General features: G+C 49.0%; 2 protein-coding genes across 2 annotated transcripts in view; one reads left to right on the top strand and one right to left on the bottom strand.

Moving 5' to 3' along the window:
• Positions 1–950, bottom strand: part of CRLF1 (cytokine receptor like factor 1) — a 34,862-nt gene extending 33,912 nt beyond the window's left edge. Inside the window, exon 1 of the mRNA XM_044685356.1 lies at positions 884–950. Within this exon, the coding sequence (XP_044541291.1) occupies positions 884–950 (67 nt within the window). The remainder of the gene's footprint in view (positions 1–883) is intronic.
• TMEM59L (transmembrane protein 59 like) lies at positions 949–4,780 on the top strand. The gene is made up of 8 exons (XM_044658635.1): positions 949–1,119; positions 1,351–1,456; positions 1,782–1,921; positions 2,509–2,661; positions 2,991–3,072; positions 3,373–3,469; positions 4,148–4,265; positions 4,631–4,780. The coding sequence occupies exons 1-8, from the start codon at positions 949–951 to the stop codon at positions 4,778–4,780; spliced, it is 1,017 nt and encodes a 338-aa protein (XP_044514570.1).
• The last annotated feature ends 5,663 nt before the right edge of the window (positions 4,781–10,443 follow it).

Raw genomic sequence — 10,443 nt, 5'->3', positions numbered from 1 at the left:
GGGGGAGGGGGTAGTACTCTGGCCGAGAGCCTGCCCCTTTCCTTTCCCCCAGCTTCTTTCTTTCCCTCCTGCTGGAGGCACCTTTGGCGGCCTCTGACCTGGGGCATCCCCTTCCGAGTCTAGAGTCAAAAGTCCTGGCCTGAAGATCAAGGGGCCGCACCTGCGCACGTGGCCGGCGGAAGAGCAGCTTTGGCGCCTGGAGCCAGCCCAGAAAGGGTCTGGGAGGCCCCGGCCCAGCTCTGCTCTGCGTTGGAACTGTCTTGTTCAGTTCTGGCCTCCCATGCCAGTCCCTACACCGAGGCAGGCCAAACGGGTCCCCACCACCCTAAGGGCAAAGAGAGAAGGGAGTCAGTCCCTTATGGGAAGGGTTCCTCAGTGCTAAGGAATAGGGATGTGTCTACGGCTAGCTCAGGACAAACTGTAGGGTACAACAAATATTCCCCGGGGTTCCCTGGCTCTCTGGGATGATGGTGGTAGTGGGGAAAGGATTCTTTCTCTCCCTGCTCTCTCAATTTGTCCTGTTTCACCATCCATCCATTTGACTCCTGGGTCCAAGGAACAGTGGAGAGACACCCTCAGGCCCGGGCCACCTCCCTTTTCTCCCTTCTGAGGGCAGCGATGGCAACCCCCCACCCCCACCCCCGGCTTCATGCGGAGGAGCTAGGCAGGGACCGGTGGACCCAAAGGAGGATATACGGGATGCCCGCCCGAAGAGGGTTTCCTAGTTCCTTCCTAGCCTCCTTGTTTTCTCCAAATTCTTTGCCTCCTGGTTCCTGGTCTCCATCTCTCTCCATCCTTCCCCCCCCCCCCCCACTGTCTGTCTCCCAGGCTCCCTTGCTCAGGGACGATGACGTCACGCCCCAGCCCCCCGCGCGCCCCTCACTGAGCTGCTGGTTCTGTCTCTGGTCAGACCCCACGCGCCCCCGGACCCCGATCCCCGTGCCCGCCATGGCTGGCGCCGAGGTCCAGATGCTTCTCCTGCTGCTGCTGCACCCCGGGCTGCTGCCGCTTGCCACGGCCGCCGGTGGAGACCCGTTCGCCAAGCAGCTGGGCCCCACTAGCTCGTGCCAGCTGCAGTGCCGGCTCTGGATTCCGCACTCGGCTGTGGCGGCGGCGCAGGTGAGAGCCGCGACCGTGGGTGAGGGCTGGGGGCCCGCCGGGCTCCCGGTGGTGCTCTGGGCGGCCCCGGCTAGCGTGCTTCCCATTTTCCACCAGCCTAGTGTTTGAGATGGGAGGTAGGGTTGCAGGGCGGGGCGGGGGACTAATGCTTGCGGGGGAGGGGAGGTGCACCCAGGCCCCTCCGGCTACGGTAGGCCGGAGCACCCCGAACACCCTTATTCTTGTCCAAAGGAGGAGCTGCGGAACGCCTGCGCCCGGGGCTGTCGCCTCTTTGCCATCTGCCACTTTGTAGCGGCCAGCTCGGAGGCCAACGTCACCTTGGCCGAGTGCAAAGCAGGTGATGAGGAATCGGTGTGGGGGTGGGATCCTCAGAGCAGAGAAGGTCTTGGTCCAACTGCGATAGGGAAAAGGGTTGGAGGGAGGCCACTATCTTCGAGATGAGGAGCTAATCACTACCTGTGTGACCTTAGGCAGCTCATTTCCCTTCTCACTCAATTCTGGGAACAAAAAAAGGGTTTGGCTCCGAGGATCTCTGAGTTTCCTTCCAGCTCTAAACTCTCTCAGTGAGCCCCAGACTGGGGAGGGGGCTGGCCTTGGAGGCCCTGGGCTGGGAGCCTGCAGACTGGCGGGACATTGAGAATCTCCACTGTTCATTCCCAAAGCCTGTCTGCAGGCCTATGACCAGGCTCCAGAGCAGCTGGCATGCACCGATGGCTGCTGGAGGCAGATGCCTGAACCGCTGAGACCTTCCCTCCCGCCTCTGCCTTCACCTTCGCCTCCCCCTTCACCTGGGCACCAGAAGGTGTGAAGACAGCTCCCTGGGAAATTGCCTTGATTTCTGCTGCAGGGGGAAGAGGAGGCCCAGAGAGGCAATCAGAAGACCTGGTTTGAAGTCCAGATTTTGCTAATTAATGAGTTGATGACCAAGGGCCAGGCCACTTCCTGCTCTGTTCCTCAGTTTCCCCATCTGTAAAACCCCTCCTTTTAGTTTTTTGATTGGCCTCTCTGCCTCCAAGGAGGCTAGAGCACAGGCTGCTACAATCATTTCACCAAGACCAGCTCTGATGACAGCCCTGCCCTGCTCCAACATTTTCTGAGGCTCCCCCTGGATGGCAGGAGAAAGTCTATAGTTCCCAGCTTGGTGATTTTTCTAACCTCCCTCCCTTGTTTGGTCTTGCTGCTTTATGTACTTCTCCATCCTGCCCCCATACCTACCCACCGAAAAACATTCTCCCTTTTCTCTGCTTCTTCTATGCTTCTCCTACCTAGCCTTCAAGGCCCAACCCAGGTCTTCTCTCCTCCCTGATTGCTACCACAATGATCTGGTGACTGGAACCTTTTCCTCTCACTTCTCTCCCCCCTTCCCCTCCCCTTCTTTCCCCAATCTAGGGATGGAGACCATCGCCTCCTCCTGACACCATTTCAGTGATGGACCTCTTATCCAATCTGTGCAATAAGATAATCAGCTCAGCCCAAAGCTTCATCTCCTCCACTTGGACCTATTACCTTCAGGCAGACAATGGGAAGATGGTAGTTTTCCAGGTAAGAGCCTGTCGAGTGGAAGGAAGGTAGGTGGTGAGCTCTCCATCATCAGAGGTATCCAAACAAACCCCCTGGATGCTGTAGGAGGGTATTTCTGGGTTAGATGCTCTTTAATGTCTCTCCTGACTCTAAGATCCTGGCCTTAGATCCTCTTAAAGCAGGGTAGAGACCTCATCTTAAGGACACTGAGCCTGGGTATGTATGTGCTCAGCTGGTTCGTGGGAAGGTCTTCACCCATGCCCCCACTCCAGCTGGACCCCGTTTAGAGCTCCAGGTTTGGTGTAGCCTTCTGATAGGCATTCCTGGCCTTCCTTTTCCCTCCTGCTTAGTCCCAGCCTGAGATAGAAGCCCCTATATCAGAAGCAACTCAAAAACACATCGAGGTGACCTCCTCCGTGGAATTCCATTCAGGTGAGAAACGGGGGCCAATATATCTCCCTGGGCATTCCCGGCATTCCTCTTTCTGTCCCTCCAGAAAAAGAGAGGTAGGCTCCATGGGGCCCAGCTGTTATGTTCACAGAATTACTTGTTCACCTCTCAACCATCCTTTGTCCAGGGTCCTAGGCCCCACTTGCCAGAATCTCCAGTCTCATCACCCAGAGTGTCAGGGCCCAGGGAATCCAGGTTCTAGAACCCTGTCTCTCCACAGTGTGATTGAACATCAGGCAGGGGGACCCACTGAGCTGGGGCTTCATCTTTCTCTTCTCCTAGGTCCTAAAGAGAAAAAAGTGAAGATTAAAGGCAAAATGACCCAGGAGACCTCCCCTGGCCCCCAGCCAGAGCATGACTTCCTGGGCTGCATGTCCAAGTGCGTACAGGGCTTTAGTGGGGGGGGGGGAGTCATTCCTTCCTGGTCTTTAGGTTCCTTACCTGTAAAACAAGGGGGTTGAACTAGATGATCCTAAGATCCGTTCAAGCTCTGGATGGAGGATGCTCTGGTCTTGTGATTCCCGGGCTGAATCTTGTCCAGCCAGATCTCTTCATATGAGGAAGCACAGCATGATCTAAAGAAGGCCCAAAGCCCTGTATGTTCAAATCCCATCTCCGCCCTTTTTACCACCTCTCTGGCTTTGGGGCAAGTCATTTAAACTCTCTGATCCTCAGATCTCTTCTCTATAAAATGAGGTTATTCTTGTCACTCAGAGTTGGGGGGAAAATGCTTTTAGTCTAAGTCACAGAAATGTGGCATGATTTTGTCCTTGCTCTCATTAGAACTATCTGTGCCCCTTTCCCATGACTGATTGGAAACGGACTTTTTTCAGCCTTGCTCCCCTCACTAATACTCAGTTATCTCTTCCTCACATTGTTGATCAACGGATTCGGTTTTAGCCAGACAATCCCAGCCTCCCAAGGGGACAAAGCCATACCAGACCCTCACCTTGGTTCTTTTCCACTGACTTGTTGATCCAACAGAGGACAGGGAAGGGCCAGGCTCTTCCCTCCGCTTGTCTGAGTCAATGCTATCTTTGGGGCCTGGGGGGGGTAGGCGCTCTGGACTGCCCAAATGGATCCTGGCCTCCTGCCTCCTCTTTTCTGTGCTTGTCATGCTGTGGCTCAGCTGTGCCAGTCTTGTGACTGCACCCGACCAGCATGTCCGGAACCAGGTAGGTGGGCATTTGGGAACGGAGAGGGGAGATACTGAATGTGCTTCTTGTAACTCTTTCTCCCCTTCCAAAGACCCCAACCATGGCCTTGCTCATGCCCAGGATATTTCTCTTAACCTTTTTCCACAACATGGGGCTCTCCTCTTTTCCCTTTGCCTTTGAACCATAGGATTCCAGAATTGGAAGTTCCCTCAAACAATATTGAGTCTATTCCCCTCCCAAGTGCATGAATCTATGACAGGTGGACATCTCTGCTTTGCTCAAACACCTCTAAGGATGGGGGGGCTCATCACCTCCTGAGGCAACTTGGTCTTCTCCCCACAATGGGGATTCTGTTTTCTTCCTTTCCTACCTCCCCCTCACAGCCACTGAGCATCTCTGGGGACAAGAATTACTTGGATGACCTGGAGTGGCCCTTGGCTCTAGCTCCCGCCCCCATGATAGCTGTAGCTGTGGAACCCCAGGAAGCTGGCCCCTTGCCCCTAAAGGTGGAGATGGACCATACAGCTCTGTAAATCCCAGAATACTCTGGAGTTGGAGCTGTCCCTGCCTCGAAACCTCTACTCTCAGAAGACTCAGTGATAAGAAGAGGGGGAGCGAATCAGGACTCCCACCCCTCTGGGCCATTAGGACAGCTCCCTGATCCTCTGCTGCCCAGTCTCTCTGGGCCACCTGGAAAAGTTCCCCTACTAGACCCCAAGGAACAATCCCCAAATGGTCCCATCTTCTCCATTGCTTGTTGTCCAGGGATGTGTGAGTTTGAATGTGTGTGTGTGTGTGTGTGTGTGTGTGTGTGTGTGTGTGTGTGTGTGTGCACTAATGTCACAGTTGGGACAGGGCTAGAAGAGTCTTGGTTCCCAAGCCCCCTTTCCCTTTTACTCATCCTACATTACTCCCAGCCTGCTAGCTCAGCATGTGAGTTTTGGCCCAGCCTTCCCGCCCCTAGTCACTCAGACACAGGGCATCTGGTCTCCGAGGAAGCTGATTTCTCTACCTATTCCCTCCACTCTAGGTTAATTTATTATTATCTTCTAATTTGTGATCTTTGGCCTCTTCTGACTCCCCATTCTGTTGGGCTGAGACTTAGTTGGGGGAGGGGTCTAGCTTGGGAAGCCCCTTCATTCCGCCCCAGGCTCTACCACTGAACAACACTAGAGAGCTAGCTCTAGGGCTGGCAGTTACTAGAGCGAGAGGAACAATCGGGGAGTGAATAAAATCTTTATAACCGACATTTTGAGTTGAGAATTTGTGGTCTCCGTGTTTATGTGTGTCTCTGCTTGGGCAATAAAGCAGGGGAGGTAGGATGTAAAAGGACCAGGAGGGCTCTTCCCTTCCTGTTGAGTCATCTGGTATAGAGCCCTGGACACTGAGCCCCATGGCATGGTCTTGGTGAAGAGGAGGCTCAAACAGGTCAAGTTAGGTTGCTACCAACCATTTAAGTGACTACAAGAAAGAATACAAGAAAGGCAAAAGGGGGCAGCTGGGTGCCTCAGTGGATTGAGAGTCAGGCCTAGAGATGGGAGGTCCTGGATTCAAATCTGGCCTCAGACACTCTCTAGCTGTGTGACTCTGGGCAAGTCCCTTAACCTCCATTGTCTAGCCCAGTGATTCCCAAAGTGGGCGCCACCGCCCCCTGGTGGGTGCTGCAGCGATTCAGGGAGGTGGTGATGGCCACAGGTGCATTTGGGGCTGGTGAATAACTGTAAGGGAGCGGTGATAGTATGTGACAGGGGGCACTAAGTAATATTTTTTTCTGGAAAGGGGGCGGTAGGCCAAAAAAGTTTGGGAACCACTAGCTTAGTCCTTACTAGACTCTTCTGCCTCAGAACCAATACAGAGTATTGATTCTAAGATGGAAGGGAAGGGTTTTAAAATAAAGAAAGAAAAAAGAAAGGCAAAAAACCCAGTTCCTCCGTTAAAGAGCTTTCACTCTAATGGGGAGATAATGCGCAAACACACACACACACACACACACACACACACATTCTCTGCAGGATAAATCAGAGGGCAGCTTTGAGGGAAGGCATCAGCAATTGAAGAGGATCAGGAAAGGCTTCTTGCATAAAGTGGGATTTGGACAGAGGCTTACAGGAAGCAGCATTTCTTTCCTTTGGCTCCATGCTGTAGGTAGTAGTACCATTTGGGAGTCCCAAAGTAGGAATATGTCCTAGAGAGGAAAGTGGTTTCTTGGCTTTGGGTTTCTTCTCCATCTCCCACCTCCAGGAGCTGCTTTGGGGGTTGATCCCATTAGTGATAGTAACTCATTTCTTTGAAGGTTGACAAAGCTCTTTTCTTACCAAACCAGCCTATGAGGCAAGCAGAGCAGGCTTCCATCTTCATCCCCATTTGGCAGATGAAGAAATGAGATGGGGAAAGGGATTTGCAACTGGTAAACGTCATAGATGGGAACTGAACCCTGCACCTTTTTTTTAAACCCTTAACTTCTGTGTATTGGCTCATAGGTGGAAGAATGGTAAGGGTGGACAATGGGGGTCAAGTGACTTGCCCAGGGTCACACAGCTGGGAAGTGTCTGAGGCCACATTTGAACCCAGGACCTCCCATCTCTAGGCCTGACTCTCAATCCACTGAGCCACCCAGCTGCTCCCTTGAACCCTGCACTCTTGAAGGCAAGCCCAGCCCCCTTTCCCCCCCCCCACTCCCAGAAATGTAGTTATTCCTATGGGAAGAGCTTCGGATTAGGACTCAGGATACCTGGGAGTCTAGTCTCAGTCCTATAAATCACCTTGTCCCTTGCTGGGCTTCAGTTTCCATATCTGTAAAATGGATGGAGTTGAATTAGATAACCTCTAAGTTCTCTTCTACCTCTGACCTATTATGTGCTCTAGGGATTGGTTAAAGAAACTGGGGATGTTTAACTTTAGGAAGAGGACACTTGGGGAGAGTGTAGGGGGAACATTACAGCTATTTTCAGAATGAGGACTGTCATGTGGAATAAGAAGTTTAGACTTGTTCTGCTTGGTTCCAGAGGGTGGAATGAGGAGCAGAGGATGGAAGGTGTAAAGAGGTGGATTTCAGGAAAATTTTCCTAATGTTCAGAGCCATCCAAAAGTGAAATGGGCTACCTGCAGAAGTAGGGGCTTTACTATTCCTAGAGATGTTCAAATATTAGCTGATTACTGCAGATTTTTTTTAAACCCTTAACTTCTGTGTATTGGCTCATAGGTGGAAGAGTGGTAAGGGTGGGCAATGGGGGTCAAGTGACTTGCCCAGGGTCACACAGCTGGGAAGTGTCTGAGGCCACATTTGAACCTAGGACCTCCCATCTCTAGGCCTGACTCTCAATCCACTGAGCTACCCAGCTACCCCTACTGCAGATTTTTCTTAGGGTTTTCCCTACTCTGATATCCTGTGCTCTAAGGACCCTGCTAGTACTAACATCCTCTGTTCTAACCTTCTGGGTTCTAAGGGCCCTCTCAGCCCTGCTATCCTATGTTCTCTATTCCAAGATCTGGTCTTCTCTCCCTCTCCTCTTCTATGCTCTATGTCCTAGAAGTTTTGGTTAAGATTCTGAACAGTCTCTGTTGGATAAGCTCCAGTCCTTCTGGATGACCACTGCTGGTGCCTTCTAACCATGGAGGGGAGACTGAAGCCGAATGACTCAGCTGTCCTTGGTCATTGTTTGGGGGTGGAGTGGGGAATGACTGTCAGACAGCAACTCTTTTCCCCGCTCCCCACTCTCTGGACGGCTGCTGCAATATTTCTGGAAAAGTCTATCTGTCTCTCCCCCGTCTCCTGCAATGGTGGGTGGTGGGTGTTGTGACCATGGGCTGGGAATGCCCAGTGAGTCTGTGTGATGTGAATTTCCATGGAAACCAGAAGGCTTGATTCCAAGACAGACCAGCAGAGATGAGGTCCTAAGAGGAGAGTGGTAGGAGGAGCCCAAGGTAGTCTGGGTCATTCTCTTGCTTAGGTTCTTTAGACACTGTCTAGTAGGTAGGAGGCAGAAATACTTCCCCAGGATCCCAGGAGAGGGAGAAACTGAAGAAATCTGTCAGAGAATAGAAAGGCTTAGATTCCATTGCATCTGAAGCTTTGGGATGGGAATTGAGACCCCTGAGTTCCAATCCTGGCATCATGATTTGCTACAGGAGTTTCCTTGGGCCATTTGCTGTCCCTCTTTGGATCCCACTGACTTTATCTATAAAACAAGGAAATTAGGCTAGATAATCTCTAAGGCCTTTTCTAGCTCCAAATTCTCAAATTTTTTGTTTGCACATCCATGTACAGACATACCTAGAAAACATATGTGGGCTCACAAGCACAAAAGCACAATGAATTGCACACATACATGCACACACCTATGAGCATGTAAACCCAAGCCCATGAATATTTGAACACATGCATGCACAAAGGAACACACACGTGTATTCGGACACACATGAAGTTACACATAAGTACACAAACACATGTACAATAATTTGTATGTATAAACTCATCTCTGAATAAGAACAATCATAGCACATATTTTTATAATGCTTTAAGATTCGCAAAGCACATTACACATATGATCTCATCTTATCCTCACAAGAATTCTGAGAGGGAGATGCTTCATTAGCCCCATTCTAAAAGGAGGAAATTGAGCAAACAGAAGCTAAGTGACTTGCCCAGAGTCACACAGCTGTTAAGTGAGGCCAAATTTAAACCCATGTCTTCCTAACTATAGGTACAGCACTATTTTATTCACTGTGCCCTCATAAACACACACACACACACACAAAGAATCATATATATTAGATTGAAGAATAACATAAAATATGTTAACATGTAACATATTATGTGTAAAGTATAAATATCACATATAAAGAATATATATTATAAAGTATAATATAGGAAGAACTATACATATAAAGAATCATATTTATTTTTTCTTACCTGTAAAGTTATTTTATTGATTACACATAATAACAAATTTCCACATAAGTTTTCTTTTTCTTTCTTTTCTTTTTAAAAACCCTCACCTTCCATCTTAGAATCAATATTCTGTATTGGTTCCAAGGCAGAAGAGTGGTAAGGGCTAGGCAATGGGGGTCAAGTGACTTGCCCAGGGTTACATAGCTAGGAAGTGTTGGAGGCCAGATTTGAACTGAGGACTTCCTGTTTCTAGGCCTGGTTCTCAACCCACTGAACTACCCAGCTGCTCCTTCTACATAAGTTTTCTGAAGTTATATGATCCAAATTGTCTGTTTCCCTCCCATCCCTTCTTCCACCTAGAGCCGGTAAGCAATTTGATCTGGGTTATACATGTGTTATCAAGCAAAACATTTTTCCATAACCATTTTTGTAAGAGAATAATCATATAGGAGGCAGCTGGGTAGCTCAGTGGATTGAAAGCCAGGTCTAGAGATGGGAGGTCCTAGGTTCAAATCTGGTCTCAGATACTTCCTAGCTGTGTGACCCTGGGCAAGTCACTTGACCCCCATTGCCTAGCCCTTACCACTCTTCTGCCTTGGAGCCAATACACAGTATTGACTCCAAGATGGAAGGTAAAGGTTTAAAAAAAAAGAGAATAATCACATAAAACCAAAACTCCAAATAAACAAGTGAAAAATAGCATGCATTGATCTGCATTCTGATTCCAACAGTTCTTTCTCTGGAGGCAGACAGCATTCTTTGTCCTAAGTCTCTCAGAATTGTCCTGGATCATTTATTGCTGAGAGTAGCTGAGTCTTTCACTATTGATCATTCCACAATATTGCAGTGACTGTATACAGTGTTTTCCTGGTTCTGCTGATTTCACTCTGCATCAGTTCATGAGGATCTTTCCAGCTCTTTCTGAAATCATTCTGTTCATTATTTCTTACAGCACAAAAGTATTCTGTCACCATCATATACCACAATTTGTTCGACCATTACCCAATTGATAGACATCTCAATTTCCAATTCTTCACCATCACAAAAAGAGCTGCTATAAATAAGAATAATATATATTAAAAAATCATTATATATAAGAATAATGCTATATTATAGGGTCATAGATGATGTATAAGAAATCATATTATATATACATATATAATATGTGTTATGCATAAAGAATTACATATTGTACATAAATTTCATTATATATAAAGAATAATGTATTAGAACAATAAATTATATATTTGAATAATAATTTATCACATATACACATGAACTATGTCTTATATGTTAATGTATACA

Source organism: Gracilinanus agilis, chromosome 1 (assembly GCF_016433145.1).
Source record: "Gracilinanus agilis isolate LMUSP501 chromosome 1, AgileGrace, whole genome shotgun sequence".
Classification (NCBI taxonomy): Eukaryota; Metazoa; Chordata; class Mammalia; order Didelphimorphia; family Didelphidae; genus Gracilinanus; species Gracilinanus agilis.
This window is presented reverse-complemented; position numbering and strand designations above follow the sequence as displayed.

Bases quoted from the DNA above. Each gene is read 5' to 3' on its own strand.
- TMEM59L (XM_044658635.1), top strand. From the start codon at position 949: ATGGCTGGCGCCGAGGTCCAGATGCTTCTCCTGCTGCTGCTGCACCCC. The intron at 1,922-2,508 runs GTGTGAAGACAG...TCCCCAATCTAG, and splicing joins CTTCACCTGGGCACCAGAAG to GGATGGAGACCATCGCCTCC. The intron at 4,266-4,630 runs GTAGGTGGGCAT...TCCCCCTCACAG, and splicing joins ACCAGCATGTCCGGAACCAG to CCACTGAGCATCTCTGGGGA.